At 32.4% G+C, this 17,423-nt stretch overlaps 1 protein-coding gene across 1 annotated transcript; it reads left to right on the forward strand.

Annotated features, from left to right (window-relative positions):
• Positions 1-3,211: 3,211 nt before the first annotated feature.
• Positions 3,212-15,560, forward strand: LOC117686959 (uncharacterized). The gene is made up of 7 exons (XM_066087535.1): positions 3,212-3,281; positions 8,406-8,561; positions 11,813-12,064; positions 13,669-13,809; positions 14,812-15,030; positions 15,121-15,372; positions 15,481-15,560. The coding sequence occupies exons 1-7, from the start codon at positions 3,212-3,214 to the stop codon at positions 15,558-15,560; spliced, it is 1,170 nt and encodes a 389-aa protein (XP_065943607.1).
• Positions 15,561-17,423: the final 1,863 nt, after the last annotated feature.

Raw genomic sequence — 17,423 nt, forward strand, 5'->3', positions numbered from 1 at the left:
TTTCATTATTTATGCTTTGTAACCTGGGAACTATCGTCTGTATTTCGTGATTTTTACGTATCAAATCAAAAGAGACTTCGGTAAATCAAACAGTTAACTGTTTACCTGCGCAAATTAAGCAAAATCTGATGTATCAAAAAAGTACTGAAATAAAATTCATTCTATCGGTAATTCGGCATTATATTTTGCGTAATGGTATATTAATGCAATAGGTTTTGTTGAGATGCTCGGCATTTTCTCGAGTTTATTCAGTTTAAATAGAGTTTGATATCGCTGTCGGAAATATGTAGGTATATACATGTACATGTATATATATGATTCATTTCGAAAAAAATAAATTGTGTTCTTTATTTGTTATAGTGCATGTTTCTTGTGTTTTAATTGTTTACAATTTCTATTTACTAACCATATTTGAGTGTTAAGCTTCGAATTATAAGCAAGATACAGAGATTTGCTCACGATTCTATGTTTGTACACAGATCTTAAAAACTAAAGATTAAAAAACTAAAAAAAATTTCAATATTTATTAAGAAAATTTTCAAAGTCTCTTCTTCCAGAAACCAACTTTAACAACTTATTGTATTGTAAACTTAACCTTTTTTAGCTCACCTGAGCCAAAGTCTTCTCAAAAACTATTAGGCCAGGAAAGCTCAAATTTGAGTGGAAGCATCCTCAGGTAGTGTAGATTCAAGTTTGTTCAAATCATGGTCCCCGGGGATAGGGTGGGGCCACAATAGGGGGATCATGTTTTACATAAGAATATATAGAGAAAATCTTTAAAAATCTTCTCAAAAACTATTAGGCCAGAAAAGCTCAAATTGAAATGGAAGCATCCTCAGGTAGTGTAGATTCAAGTTTGTTCAAATCATGATCCCCGGGGGTAGGATGGGGCCACAATTGGGAGATCAAGTTTTACATAGGAATATATTGAGAAAATCTTTTAAAAATTTTCTTCTCAAAAATATTTGGCCAAGAAATCTCAAATTGGCATGTAACCATCCTTAGGAAGTGTAGATTCAAGTTTGTTCAAATCATGGTCCCTGGGGGTAGGGCGGGGTCACAATGGGGGATGAATTTTTATAGATAGAGAAAATCTTTAAAAGTCTTCTTCTCAAAATTATTAGGCCAGGAAAGCCCAAATTTGAGTGGAAGCATCCCCAGATCATATAGATTCACGTTTGTTTAAATAATAGTCCAGGGGTAGGGTGAGGCCACAATGGGGGATGAATTTTTACTTAGGAATATATAGAGAAAATCTTTAAAAATCTTCTTTTTAAAGAATTTTGGCCAGAAAGGGTTTAAACTTGTGTAGAGGCATCCTCGGGTAGTGTAAATTCAAGTTTGCAAAATCACAGTCCCTAGTGGTAGGGCGGGACCGTGATGGCGGTTTGAAATTTTACATAGGAATATAAAGAGAAAATCTTTAAAACTATTCTGGGAAAGTATTCGGTTCAAAACTCAGTACTTAGTGTGAAAGCAAAGGTTATGCAGATTTAAGTATGATGAAACCATGATTCCCTAGAGAAAAATGGGGCCATGAAATGGGGGGGGTATATAGGAATAGAGACAAATCTTCTTACAGGTACAACAACAAAAGGGGCTTGGTATTTACCCAAAAATAAGAGGTTGATAAAAATTGGCAGATTTTCAATTTTTTTAGCAAGATCTACTGTACTCAGTTGTCAAGATATTTTGATACTGTAATGCTAATTTGATCAGAATTAAGGCAATTGTTGCTCAGGTGAGCGATGTGGCCCCTGGGCCTCTTGTTTCATACAGCAGCGGAAAGGAAAGGTTGGTAATTTAAGGAGCCCAAAATATTTTTATAATTTCTAAATACCCGCCCAACCCAACCCTTGTTTTACATGTATTGTGGTATATATTCTTTTTTTTACAAATTTTAAGAACATACTACATGTACCCTGAGTTTATTGAGTTAATGTTTTGAAATAGTTTGCTGCCGTTTGGTTTTTGCTTTCTCTTTTCAGCAGATAGCTTGGTAAATGGTCCGATGATGGTGACCTGGACAGCTCCCTTTGGGTTACTGCTTACGTCACAGTGGTCGAGAGGGCGTAATTGTCACCTTCAATTTAACCATCCGACTGATTTTAGCATGTAGTGAGTTTGTTGTGGTTGATGTTGATGTATATAGATATATTATGTGGACTAATAAGACATTTGAGTAAAAAAAATCTAAATTATGTAATACAAATATATTATCAAATTTTGTGCTGAATTGTGTCCGTAGCACGATTGCGGTCAACCCAGCGTGCTACTTTTCCCAGCAGGGAGGGCATAAAATGTTGATGTAGGGGGTATGCCATGTTGTCGGCTACCCCATTGTTATAACAAGTTTTGACCACTGTGGACATTACCTGCCAACTGAATAAATCCGTTCATAAACACTTGAGTTGTTGAAAATATACTTATATAAGGTCTTTGATAACAGTCAAAATATTCATAACAAACCATGTTGAGGCTGTAAATAGCTTTCATCTAAAATTTAATTCATATAAATGAAGAATGCAACACTTGTTGACCAACTTTTTTTACTCGCTTCCAATTTACACACCAATTTGACATTCGGAACTCTCAGGACTTTTCATATAAAATGCCATGAGTTAGAGTTAGAGTTATCTCCCGTATTACTTTTGATGATCAGAATATATAACACATTTTCAATGAAAATTGTCACGTATTTGTAATACTGTGTCTGATTTTATCAATGCAAATCTGATATTAAGGAGACATAAACTAAATCGCCTCTCGTGTTTAGCGTGAATGTAATGCGCATGCACAAGATTATAAAAGAAAAAAAAAAGATGACTTCCGGATTTTTAAAAGAAATTGTTGTTGATTATTAATTAGCAAAGCTTCACTGAGAAAAAATAAAAACAAATTGGTAATCTTCAAGTACCATTGATGTTTAAAATGTATAAAGACAGTACTTTTCCAATTTCTTGGTATTACAGCCCAAAATTTCGAGTCAATTATTTTAATATAGTAGTATAGATAACAATAGTCGGTTTTGGTTTGTTTCATCGCCAGCTTATCATTGTTATGTAATCTGTAATGACAAAACCAAATGATAACAGGCTTCAGCCAAAGACAGGGGCGTTGCTGGTTCAAACCCCGCATTGATCACGTCATATTGTGTCTTAAGCACTTTCACACGACACTATTTGCATTGTCTTAGTCAACAAAGCTCAAAATGGGTTCCGACATCACATATACTGGAAGTTTACCTCCGATGGACTGGTGTCTCATTAGAGAGGTAGAGGGTAAATGCACTACTCTAATTATTTTTCAGCGCAAGGGATGTTAAGAAAGCATATGGAATCTATAGTAACATGCAACTCCGTAAAATCACACATCTTAGTTAATATGTACATATTCAAATATCTAAGCAACGAAACGTAAACCAAAAACAAATATAAAATACTGAAGACAATTTTGTGTTCAGAAAATTGGTTTTAGTATTGAGTATAACGTAGATTAACACATTGATGACGTCATGACTATAAGTTGAATGTCATGTGAATTTGATTGGAAAGCATTTTAAAAATACTCAAAATATAACTTATCTAAGAACTCTAATAAAGTAACGTGATGTGATTTATAGAGAATTAAACATAAGAATACTGGGAGAGATGTTAGCTTAATCAAATAAAAGGTATGAAAATTTGCTTTCATTTCTCGGCCAGGCTATCCCCTGTCATTGTTTACGATATAATATACTGACATGTTCTAGTGATAAAGACACAATATCGATTTAATTCTGTTCTTTTGCCCGAAAAATAAATTTGACAACGCTTAAAGGGTATGTGTAGTGCCTGTCATTTTTTTAAATTACGGATATCTATGTGAAAAACCATCTTCCTGAATATCTGACTGCGATCGCATACGTATTTTTCGAGATATTTTGAGAAAACTCGATTTCACACTTAAAGGATTTTTTGATGAAGCCGACTGGTTTCGAGATTAACTGTGACGTCACGCGGTCAATTCCACTAAATGAAAAACCACAAATTCGTATGTAAACAGTTCGTTGTATTGCATTATTTTATCTATTTTTATCTCTGTATTTCTTTATCATCAACCCTGGATGACATAATATGTTGTTCAAAACCATATTTTTAATCCCTGTGAAAACGCCAAATTTTGAAAATTGTTTGCTTTCTGAATTCAGGCAATTGTGTTCCGTACTTCGCATGAAAATTTAAAGGCGATGAAGAAAAATAGCGATCAATCAAAGCAATATTGTTATAAGAGACATATTGTCGTTTATCTTGTTAATATTGTCATTCTTTCATATAATTTTTCCATGACATTTTTACTAATATTTAAGTATTTTTTACATACTTTGTAGAATGTCACGGGGGATCTGATACTCCTATTTTACATTCCTTGTCAAAATTTTAATTTAGAAATTACCACCAAATTAATGATCAACGCAATTTATTTCGGGAATAACAGTTTGATTACACTAAGCATAATAAGACTTTGATATGTGAATTGTAACTTTTGTCATTTTCTTAGTGACTAAATAAATAACAATACACAGTGCACTTAGTTTTAACACTATTTACTTATTGATAGTTTCTTGATTCGTTAAAACTGCTTGACGGACTATACACATTTGTTAGCTTATGAACGCCTGATTTTGCACAGTGTTTTTTTTTTTTTTTCGCTTTATCTGGTTATACAGGAGTAGTTTATTATACACAAACTCAGTCAACAGTCTAGAGGTGTGAAATCCCTCTTAGTTCTTAAGACCTGTGTACCATGTGTGTGCATAATCCAAATACGCACGTGTCTGAAGCAGTAGCTTCGTTAATTTACCTGTTTATTTGTGTCGCACCCTAATGCACATCGTTTATCATGTTTTATCTCTGTACAACCCTCATGATCGGAGTCTTATACTTGACAGGTTTATTATGTCAGAAACGTTATCAAGTGAACAGATTTATTTTTGTCTTTTTTTTTAACATTTCCTTAATCGTCAAAATTCATGATTTCTGTAATTTCGAAAATATATAATATATTATATTATAATTTTTATAACATTTATTACTTTTTAATATTTTGTAGTTTCTGAAGCATTTTTCAAATTTTCAATTTTTATATATTCAGTCCATACACTAAATTAACTGCCTTAGACAAAATTTGCATTAATTCAATGGTGATTTAAAGTTTAAAAAAATGGCGATGCACTGTAGTTTGCTTAAGTTGAGACATATAACTATTAACATAAAGAAATAAAGTACATTTATATAGACGGTGTGAACTTATAATGAGATAAAAAGCCATCAAGTTGTATTCTCAAATTGAAACATATGTTGAGAAAAACACAACTAGAAAAACAAATATATTATTGGAGACACAAACAGTCTCGTAGATTATATATGTTTTTTTAAATATTTGTTTTATTCTTTTAATTACATCACATTTCAATTAAGTAAAACGATAAATTTGGCATGAAGTTGCTGTACTTTTGACACAATAAACGGCCTCCTACAGCCAAAACGGTTATCCCTCAGCCATACAAGAGGAATAACGCAACTTATACCTTATATTAAACGCGATCATTTACAGTTTATCCACGATACTGTGAAAAAACCAACAAACATACATTCGGGTTTTTAACAGCATAAACAACCATTAACCATCCCTACATTTAAAAAAAGTACATAACTAATGAATTTGTCTATTAACTTCAAATTTATATTTTCTTAAAAATATATTCTTAATTTCAAAACAAGGTGCTATCGTAAATAAAAAACATATTTCATTTCATCAAAGGAATTATTTTCTTATTTTGCAAAATAAGATCGGTAAATGTCTGGTCAGTATGCGTACCGTTTAGTACACAGTAGCAAACAGACTATTGAATAATTCATTTTAAAAGATTAAAGACAGACATACCTTCATAAATAAAGGTAGTCATAAACATATTACGTGTTATATTGCAGTGAGAGAAAGTAAATTGTATTTATTTAGATAAGTAAACTTTTCCACATGGGGATAAGAACAATTATCTTTTATTGATTTATTTTGGCATTTTTTTAAATTGATGCAGTCTTGTTTCTTCTATATAGCACAAGGCAATGTGAAGTATTTGCACTTTATTCCCCCTTTTAACGACAGTTTATCAACATGTGTTTTTTTTTTATTTTTTAAGTAAGTTGAATTTTAATCAAAACAAGTTGTAAAACACTAAAACAACATAATTGCTGAGGTGATATTTAACAAATATTGACATGTTCTGCAGAGTTGTGATTAATAAGTCTGGCATTCGGAACACTTAAAAGATAGTTTAGTTTTAGAAACGTTCATAAGCTTGAGAAAGACAAACACCATGCTGTACACGATATTTGTTTTGTTTCTCTGGAGTTGTATAGTTCCTCAAGGGAGGGGAAGTAAGTTGTTTCTCCTTATGTAAAGTATGAATCCTTTTTTTTAAGAATCCATGTTTGTTGCAAGTCTTTCCATGCGTTTTTTATGATATTGATAAGAAAATAATGTCCATATTTTTTTTTCTATTGTATTTTGTTTAGATTGATAATTGAAACCCAACGCATTAACAAATTTAATTGTAATGTATACTTTATGATAGTCCTCTGATATAAATTATTTTACGGTGTAAAACCTTTGTAGCCAGGTTTTTACACTACTACAACTAAAAAGGGAAGTTAAATTATTAAACTCAAAGAAAATGCATTGTATTTATTTAGATAAGTAAACTTTTCCACATGGGGATAAGAACAATTATCTTTTATTGATTCATTTTGGCATTTTTTTAAATTGATACAGTCTTGTTTTTCCAAAAAATACGAAAAAATTTGTACATTTAAAATGACCTTTAAAAAATATACAGATTAGTTATTAGGATAAGAGATGCTTCACGGAGCATGTCATTTTTTAATTGTTTTATATTGTGTACGCATTTTACCTTATTAAAAAAAATGTACAGTTTAAGCGTATAAAAATAAACAATAGTTCATATTAGATCACAATAAGTTATGAAGGTTATTTTTTTAATGTTTCAATCAAATTTAAGATTTTTTGGCCCTTTTTAGCGCCAAAAATGAACGACCAGCGCTTAAAAAATTAGTCAAAAACGTTGACGTAACTGGACACTTTGGAGCACCCGGCAATCATTAAATAAAACCAAAGGATTCTTAAATGTTGTTTTTTTTTATATAACAAAGTTTTACAGCTGGAAACACAATTGGAATTGAAGATTTGAAAATGAAAATACTGATATCTTGAGCTCTTGCAGTACCCCCCCCCCCAAAAAAAAAAAAAAAAACCAAACCTATGGATTTCGCTTAATTTCTTATCTTAAGTCGAAACTGTGTGAACAGAGATATTTGGACCTAAATGATCAATGATCTGACACAAAAGACATTATACAAACATTTGAAAAATAATAGCGCGAGCATGCGTTTTAAAAATGTGTTAATAGCATGAAACGTGTGTGAACTAAAAAGGTGTTTACTTTGAAAAAGAGTGCAAGTTTAATTTGCCCTCAGTAGTTTGACGTCACTTGATTTCGTGGAAATATGAAGCGTGCTCCTAAGATCCATTCAATGCAAAACAAAAATCGCTGCATTTGTGGAAAATAATTTAAAAATCATATGATTTTTTGAATACTTATTTTCAATTGGTAGTCAAATAATAAAAGATCCTACAAAGTACACAGTAATTTTGCCGTAAATCACTTTTCCGCGAAGTTACTAACAACTCTCGTATCTATAGAATATTAATATTTTCTAAAACATTCCTTGTCACGGCAGCAGTCATCATGACATTTTAAGAAATGATATAAATTTAACAATATTATAAATTAAAGTCCATTCTTCCAGACATAACTGAATTCCTTTGTGCGTTATTTACCGCAAGCTGTTGCTCATCATATGGTTTTAAATTAAAACGTTTAAACATAAATGTTTCTTATCTTAGAATGATAGCATAATGGACTGTTGTCAAATAAATAAAGCATGGTGTTAAACGTTTACGGGAAAAACTTTGGTTGATTACGTAATGAAATCCTGTTAAGGCCAAGAAGCTTTCATGCATAAGATTCGATCACGTACCACCAAAGTTATTATCGGGATATTTTTTTAAGATAACATTACTTTTGAATACTGACATTTACGTTTGAAATAGGCATATTATTTAGAAGTTAATACCCGTGAATTACAGTAAAGCGACTGTCTAACGATAGGGTATCAATTGTGACATCCTTTAACTATTTGCAAAGATTTGAACGTTTTCGCTATTCTATAGCTTCATATAAGGAAAGATATTTGCAATCGTTTATATAACGAGCAAATGATTAATCTAAACCACAAACAGGTCGATTGTGTGTTTAGCATTTAAAGTAATTATATTCATTGTAGTGAGCCTTGCCAAGAAAAAGCCAACATGGCAGTCCTCTGAGAAATATTCCTCCGACAAGGCGGTAGATGGAAACTTCTCGTTAGTTGGTGACAGTTGCACATCTGAGGCATCTCCAACTGATGTCACATGGATGGTAGACCTCGAAGACATAAAGAGTATAGCATATATATGGATAACTTATCGAACGGATAATGCACCATTTGGTAAGATACAGTGCATATTTTGATGGATGAAATGCCTTTAACAAAATCAAATCAATTTGTTTTGATTTTTAGCTCACCTGAGCTGAAAGCGCAAGTGAGCTTTTCTGATCACAGTTTGTCCGTCGTCCGTCCGTCTGTCTGTCTGTCTGTCCGTCTGTAAATTTTTCGCATATTAAACTTCTTCTCTAAAACCGCTTATCCAATTTCAACCAAATTTAGCACAAAGTATTCTTATGGTAAGGCAAAAATAAATTGCAGAAATGAAAGACCTATCTTTATTCAAAGCTGAGAAAACCTTGAAACTGTAGAAAAAGGGGGTGTGCATTTTTAAAAATCTTCTTCTAAAGAACTACTGAGTCGAATTCAACGTAGTGTAGCATAAATTATCCTTATGGGAAGGAGAATATAAATTGCAAAAATTAAGGGCTAATTTGAGTAATTTACGGAAATGATAATAAGATAGGGAGAGAATGAGGGTCAATCAGTTAAACTTCGGGTTCGGTATTTCATATCTCAAAACCCCCCTTGAAACAAAGAAACGGCAATTTTGAACGTATATGAAATGGGTCAATCTGACAAAGATAAATTTGGTTGTTGTGGAACAGTTTGCGTGCGAAAGAAATATTTGAAACGTGCAAGATACATTAATGCCGATTTTGTGAAGTAAATTGAGAATAAATATTCAAATGCGTTGATATTTACACCTTTGACGGTTGTTTTAGCTTGTTTTCATTTTTGTTTCTTTTTTTATAAATTACGGTTTGCAACTTAGGGGAACTATTGCCTCTATTTTGTAATTTTTACGTAACAATCAAAAATAGATATCGGAAACTAAGACAGCTGACTGTTACTTGCGGAAAATAAGATGCAATAACAGGTATGGTACATAACAACTAAAATACAAATTCTAATGGTAATACGGTATGGTTTTTGCGTAATAGTTGATTACTGCAATGTGTTTTAGGCTATTTTTAAGTATTTTCTCGTCTATTCAGTCTAAACGGAGATTAATTTTGCTGATGTGTATGTACATTTAGGACAGACATAAATAATTGTTAGCTCACCTGAGGTGAAATATACAGAGAGTTATCTTTAAAAATATTCTTCTCAAAAATCAATCAGTCAAAAAAGCTGTAACTTGTGTGGAACCATCCTCAAGGAGTGTAGGTTTAAGCATGATCCCCGGGGGGTACGATAGAGCCCCAATGGGGAATTAAATTTATAGATACACATGTATAGAGAAAAATCATTAAAATCTTCTTTTCAAAAACCAGTTAGGCAGAAAAGCTGGAACTGTGGAAGCATCTTCAGGTTGTGTAGATTCATTTTTTTAAATCACGATCCTTGGGGGTAAGGTGGGGCCACAATGGGGGGTCGAAATTTTTATATAGGGATACATAGAGAAAAATCTTCTCAACAAAAACCAGTTAGGGCCAGAAAATCTGTTACTTGTTTGGAGGCATCCTCAGTGTAGATTCAAATTTGTTCAAACCATGATCCCGGAGGTAGGGTGCGGTCACAATGGGTGGGTCGAATTTTACATAGGAATACATAGCGAAATCTTAAAAAAAAATCTTCTCAAAAACCAATTGGCAAGAAAAGCTGTAACTTGTGTGGAAGCATCCTCAGGTAGTGTTGATTCATTCTAGTTTTTTTTCAAACCATGATTTTAGGGGATAGGGTGGGGCCACCCTGGGGGTAAAATTATGGTGGTGGGTGTAATTCGGTATTATCTCTACGTAATAGTTGATTAATGCAACATGTTCTATGAAGATGTTCAGCAATTTCAATCAAAACGGATATTATTCTCGCTGCTAGAAGTATATAACTAAAGTACATATATCATGAAAAATAAATTGAGTTTTCTCTTCGTTTTAGTGCAGTTTTCTCTTGTTTTAATTGTTTACAAATTCCTATAATTTTACTAACTTGAGAGTCAAGATTCGAGTTAGAAGTAAGATACAGAGCTTTGCGCACAATGCTACTATATGTTTGTACACAAAGCTGAGGTCATCCTCTAGTTTGTTTATATTTCAAATGCAGCTATGCTGAATAGGAAATACCAAGTTTAAAGTTCTTAGGTTGAATGTTGTAAACTCATGTGAACAAAAACATGACTTAAACCAAGCTATGTATCTTGCTTATGATTCTACGATTTACACTGAAATTTTGGTTGATCTTGCTAAAAGGACGATACATGTATGTTTTAATGACTTTCTGGTGCCCCTTCTTCAACGATGAATTGCATAAAATCTACCAAAATTTTGATAGTTTTTCGAACACAAGTAAATGAAAACAATGCCTTTTAAACCGTTTCCATAGGTCTGACACATTATTGTTATGAGGATAAAAGCATTATCGGTGTTCTTAAAAAATTATTGCAATGGAAAATCATCTTTGTTTGTACACATTTGTTGATATTTAATAAAGATGAAAATAATGGATGGGCCTTAGCACAAAAGAGCCACGTGCCTGCCAATACATTAATTTGAATTATAGCTCTTTAACATATATGACAAAATTTTCAGTTAAGTTTATTTTCTTCAATCAAGTGAGTAAGGATATGAAAGGTTATACGAAATGAATTCATGCCTTCTAAATCGCAATTGTCTATAACGGAGAAGGCCAATTACATTGTTCAATGTTTTAAATTTGAGGAATTGAGCGCATTCATTCTGATGCATTGAGGTACGATTTTCCTCTTTCACATATATAATGTTTTGAAATATAATAAGTAGCAAGTAGTGGAGAGAGAAAATGTACCCTTATGCTCTCATTTATTTTAATCGTTTTATAAAGTGATGGGGGGGGGGGGGGGTAAAATAAAGAGAACTGGAAGTTAATCGTGAACACCAATTAAAAATTAAGTTATTTATATTGCATATGATGTTTTTTCGGTACAAAAGGGTATTCCATAAAGGTAAAAAAATGTCAAAGATTAAGTATATGCAACAATTAGTGAAAATTCGGATATTCCTTTTTGGTTAATCTACCGAGAGGCCACATGGCACAATATTCTTTGAACGCCCATATAAAGCCAGTGTTGCTCAGATGAGCGATGTGGTCCATTGGGCCTCTTGTTTAAAGAATGGACTAGTTTTCAAAGATATGCTAACATTTCAACTATCTAAATTGCAACAAAAACCTGATTTTATTCTCAATATATGTAATTTACTTGTGCTGTTTTTTTTTAAACCTTACAGCTAACAGTGTTTTTGCTAGCAGATTGTTGGGGTTTTCTGTATACGTGTCCAATACAACCAACAAAGAGGATGGTCATTTATGTTTTCATGATTCAGGAAATAGCATATCTACTATATCTAATTTCAAAAGTATAACGTGTGAAGTACAAGGCCGTTTCGTGATATATTACAACACAAGAGAAGGAAATGACAACAAAAGACCAGGTTATTCTACAACAGCTCACCTTGATCTGTGTGAAGTAGTAGTAATTGGTAATCAAAGTTCTGATGTACTGACGGGAGTTGATTTTAATGACTGATTTTTTAATGTATGGATCCAAGCAATATTTAACTCTAGTGTTGTTTAACCAGCTGACTCGGCTGTCTCCGATAATCTCCGACAATCAAAGAGAGACTCTCTGCTGGTCGGAGATTTACGGAGACAGCCGAGTGTCTGATTGAAGAAGACTATATTGGACTCAGCGTAGGAATACATAACTCTACAAAAAAATTATTCGTACATTTAAAATCTGACTATTTTCAAGGTATCTATAAATAGGTTTCCTCGAAAAACAATGCTTCATCGCACATTACATCAAATTTATCGATTATTTTCAAGAACTAAACTTTGTCAGCGGTGATGATTTGTGCTTAAGTCCAAACACTGTTTCACTTTCGGTTTGCCAAAGTAACTGCATAGTAGAGTTGAGTAAAATCAACTCCCAAAATATAGATCAATTCAAAATAAATATGCTTCAATGTTGTTACTCAAGAACAATTTTGAGACTTTTACTTTCCATTTGTAATAGAGCATTGTTTCAATCAATAGACCCTAAGTTTTTAGCTGATGCTCTTTTTTTCAGTCAAAACTAGACTTTGACTTGTGCGTGCACGGGTTGACATTACATATGATATCGGACATTTACGAAATAGATACATCGACACAACGTATATATATTTTTTTACATTTACTTAACCAAGCGTAGGCCTACAATAAAGCTGTCAATTTCACTACACTCTGCTTAGTTAGAAAATCTAATTGTGTCTTGGGACAGATACATCGACTCAACGTTTATATTTTTTTTTTACATTTACTTAACCAAGCGTAGGCCTACAATAAAGCTATCAATTTCACTACACTCTGCTTAGTTAGAAAATATAATTGTGTCTTGGGACAGACCTTCACCACATTTAAAAAGCCTCCGATCAGAGACATAAAAAGTTATTTATGTCTCTGCTCCCATATACCCGTAATGTAGTGACAATTTGAAGAATTGCTCAAAAACGAATTTTGAGAAAAATTAATGAAGCTGCATTGAAAATAACAGTTAAATTATTCATAACAAACCATTATGAGGCTGCATGTAAATACATTTTATCTTCATTCAATTATTTGTTATTTCGTTTTTGAGTTTATCAATGCAAATATGATATTGTGGAAACATAAACTAAAGAGCCTCCCATGATTTAGCGTGAATGTAATGCGCATGCGCAAGACGGTAAAAAAAAAAAACTCAGATGATTTCCGGATTTTGTAAAGAAATTTTCATAGATTATTAATTAGCGAAGCGTGATTTAGAAAAAAACCAGTGATGTTAATAATGCAAAAAACATAAGACAGTACTTCTTCCGGTTTCTCGGTGTTAAAGCCCAAATTTTAGGTCCATTATTTGAATAAAGTATTAGAGATAGTCTCAAAGAATTCACAGATTTTCAATTCACAAAAGAAACCGGCTTATAAAAGTAACAAGGTAGGAAGAAATAAGTAAATCAACGGCCTTTCTGTTAACAATAAATTTTAAATTCATTTGCTTAAATCAAAACTTGTTTATTGGCAAAGCATTATTCATCATAACTTTAAATCCTTCTTCATTAAGGATGTCCTCTCGGATTCTTTGGGGTCAAATGTTCCATACCTTGCCCGCCTTCTTGTCGACATTGTAACTATAACACAGGGAAATGTCTTGGAGCATGTGCACCCGGATACCACGGTGAAGCTTGTGCAAAATATAGCCGAAGTAAGTACAACATGAGAAGAATACTTAAGACTACATGTCAGATATTGGAATGATGTTGAGCATCGTCACTTAACAAATTTTAAACAAATTTCAACATAAAAACAAAGCAAATAAAATGCAATCATTCAGCATTTTTAAACCCCAAATTTTAACATATTGCAGCGCCCATCCAATATATCTACCGATGGTATTCATGAGTACCCCTTTTTAGTGCAACTGACACAAAATCACTTTTTTTATTCTACATACCTTGTCGGAATATTAAGTATAACCTTTTACTTAACACGTGGCACTATTTGTTTACCTATACTAAACTATATATACTATATTTATACTATACTATCATCTACTATTATTATATGCGGTTTTTTTTCAAACTTTGTAAATATAAATCTAGCGTTTTTCTTAAGCGTTAAATTCGATCTGTTTTTCATTTCTTAATCATTTCAACAATGCTTTTTTAAAAAAAACAAAAAACTGTTACATGTATAATGATGATGATGAGTGTGCTAAATGGAAGCAATGATTGATCAATCTTTTTAGCCATCGATTCCGTTTCTCAATGACATCTTGTAATGACGAACAGTGTTCAAAATCAAATGTCCAAAGGAATGATACAAAAACACAGGTCTCTAAAGAGTAGACGTAGAATCAGGTACCTTCGAAGAGTGAGCATTAGATGAAAAGTTATAGTTTAACAATTAGTATGAAAAATGTTAGTCAGCTTGCGAGTCAGTGAACGATTGATTTCCTGACAAGGTCGTTGTGTCAACCAAAGAACTCTCAAAATGGAATGATTTAACTATTTAGTTTTCGATTGACAGGGAAAATATGTGTATAATGTTTTCTTTCTGACAAATAGTTTTTCCCAAAACAAATTAAAATCTTCACTTTAAATTGCATTTTAACCTTAAATATCAAAGCATGTTATGTAAATTTAAAATTTATGATTTCGTTCCGTAGCCGGTTTTTTGTTTGTTTTGTCTTATGTATCTTTCATAGTAAACCTAGCACTTAACCGCCCGACCTATCAACTTAACACACTGAATCCTGCATATCCCAGTTCTAATGTGGTCGATGGGAAAAGGAATGACCTAAGGTTATATCAATGTACTTCAACTGGCAGTGGTCATGAATTAGCATTGTGGCGAGTTGATCTAGAACAGATTCAATGGATTGAACGCATCATTGTTTACGCTAGAACGGACAATAAGGAATGGGGTATTATCACGTTACCAATTCGATTGTTTCCTAATGATCAAATTTAATAATAAACCCATTTCTTATAAAAAGCTCTTGTTGACTTTGTAGATGGAAACTATTTAAGCAAAGGGTTTCTTGGATTTTCAATCATTGTTTCGAATACCACCGATCACAAAAAAGGTGTTTTGTGTTTTCATGATAAAAAATACAACATAACAACCATACCTCCAGTGGTGGATATACTTTGTTCTGTGGTTGGTCGATATGTAACTTATTACAATGAGAGGTTGCCTCTACAGACCTACCCGAAGAACTACAGTAGATACGCTTATGTTGATCTGTGTGAAATAGAAGTTTACGGTTAGTGTTTTCTTTAAATATCACATTAACAGATAATACTGAACTGAGCAGGAATCAATCACCTGTTTGCTCTGCGAGCTGTTCAAAGTCTGTGATTCATTTGTTAAGGATGTCCTCTATCGGAGTTGGGATATGATGATCCCGGGTGCAGAGTTCCATGCCACGAAATGTGCAAAACAAGTGAGTGAATTAGTTTTAGGATCTATTTTCGATTTTATAAAAGATGATCAAACCCCTGTAAAACATAACAATATCTGTTCCCGCATTGTTGAATTAAAAGATGACACACAATAGAAATTATAGTTTCTGAAATCGTCACAGTAAATGTGCATTTTCGTGTTTAGATTAATGTATATGTGTGTGTGTGTTTAGAACCGTCATGTTTTCAGGTGTTATATAACTTCCTTGATAGAAAACAATATGGCATACTAATAGAATTAGCAGCTTTCAATGAAAAAAAAACTATACTTATTATAAAAACGAAAAGTAAAGATGTGCCATATTACAAAGATTCAGAAAGAAACATTGCTAATTTAAGAAAATACTAGATTTTGACTCCTGCGATCATGGGTTGACAAAGCATATGATATCGGACGTTTACGAAATAGATACATCGACACACTGTATATTGTTGACATTTGCATAACCAAGCTTTAAGCCTACAATAATGCCATTAATTTCACACCACCCTGCTGAGTTAATAATGTAAACTGTGCTTGTGGTTAGGCCTTTACAACAGTTTATTAAAATACCTCCCATATACCCGTAATGTAGCAGAAAATTACAGAATCGCTCCAAAACGGTTTTGGAGAAAATTTATAAAGTTGCATTAAAAATAACAGTTATATTGTTCAAAACAAACCATTTGAAACTGTAAATAACTTACTTCTATAATTGCAGAATTCAACATTTCTTCAACAACGTTTTTAACACAACATTTTGACATTCGAAATTCTCGGGATTTTTTTAATGGTAAATGCACTGTGTTAGAGTTATATCCCGTATTTGTTTTTGATGAACAGAAAAAAAAATCAATAAATATTTACACGCATTTGTTTTTATCATCTCTGAGTTTATCCATGCAAATGTGATATTGTGGAAACATAAAATGAAGAGCCTTCGTGATTTTGTGTGTATGTAATGCGCATGTGCAAGATTGTAAAATCCAGAAAATTCAGATGATTTCCGAAATTGTTTGAGGAATTTTCGATAATCATTAATAAGCAAAGCTTGATTAAAAAAAACAATAAAAAAAAATTAGTTATCTTCAAGTAAAAATGATGTTTAAAATATATAAAACAAACAACAGCACTCTTCCGATTAATTGGTATTAAACCCAAAAATTCGAGTCTATTATTTTCATACAGTAGTATAGATCAAGCATATCAGTGGCCCTTTATTTATTTTTACACAGGTATTACGCTCAATTATAGTATCAATGCCAAAGCTAACTTGAGTTAGTACTTATAGAAGGGCAGTGAGCTCATTTTTTTAGATTAGAAAAATAATGATAGAGTTTTCAAGAGGTACGTATTTTTATTAATAAATGATTTGGACAAAATCATGTTTATCAATCTTTCCAATACTTTTGATATTTACACTAAACAATAGAGGAAACACATGGCCCAAAGGTCACGGACGTTATATAGGCCAGGAACGGAAAGGTTGATGCTTCAAACCAAAAGGAGTCACTCGACCTTGTTAAGTCAAGGTGTAAAGATGTATACTTCTAATAAAATCCGTCTAATTAATTATTACTTTCATTATTTTTAACCGGATTTTCAACAGAAAAATTCGGCTAATGAAATGGTGAAAATGGTGATCGGGCGGCTCCCAGAAGGGAACCTTTATTGTATGGATAACTTCTCCTACAGTTTTTAAGCTAGGAAGTGCAGATTATTTGTACATATATTAAGGTGTGCAGTTTGCTAGATGTTTGAATTCTGATAATTTATGACAAAAATACCAGCTTTTGAACTTCGTTATTTAGGAGAAAATATAACCTATAGGGTACCCTTATTGTACGAGTAAACCCTCCTATAATTTTTAAA

This window comes from Magallana gigas, chromosome 1, assembly GCF_963853765.1.
Source record: "Magallana gigas chromosome 1, xbMagGiga1.1, whole genome shotgun sequence".
In the NCBI taxonomy this organism is placed as follows: Eukaryota; Metazoa; Mollusca; class Bivalvia; order Ostreida; family Ostreidae; genus Magallana; species Magallana gigas.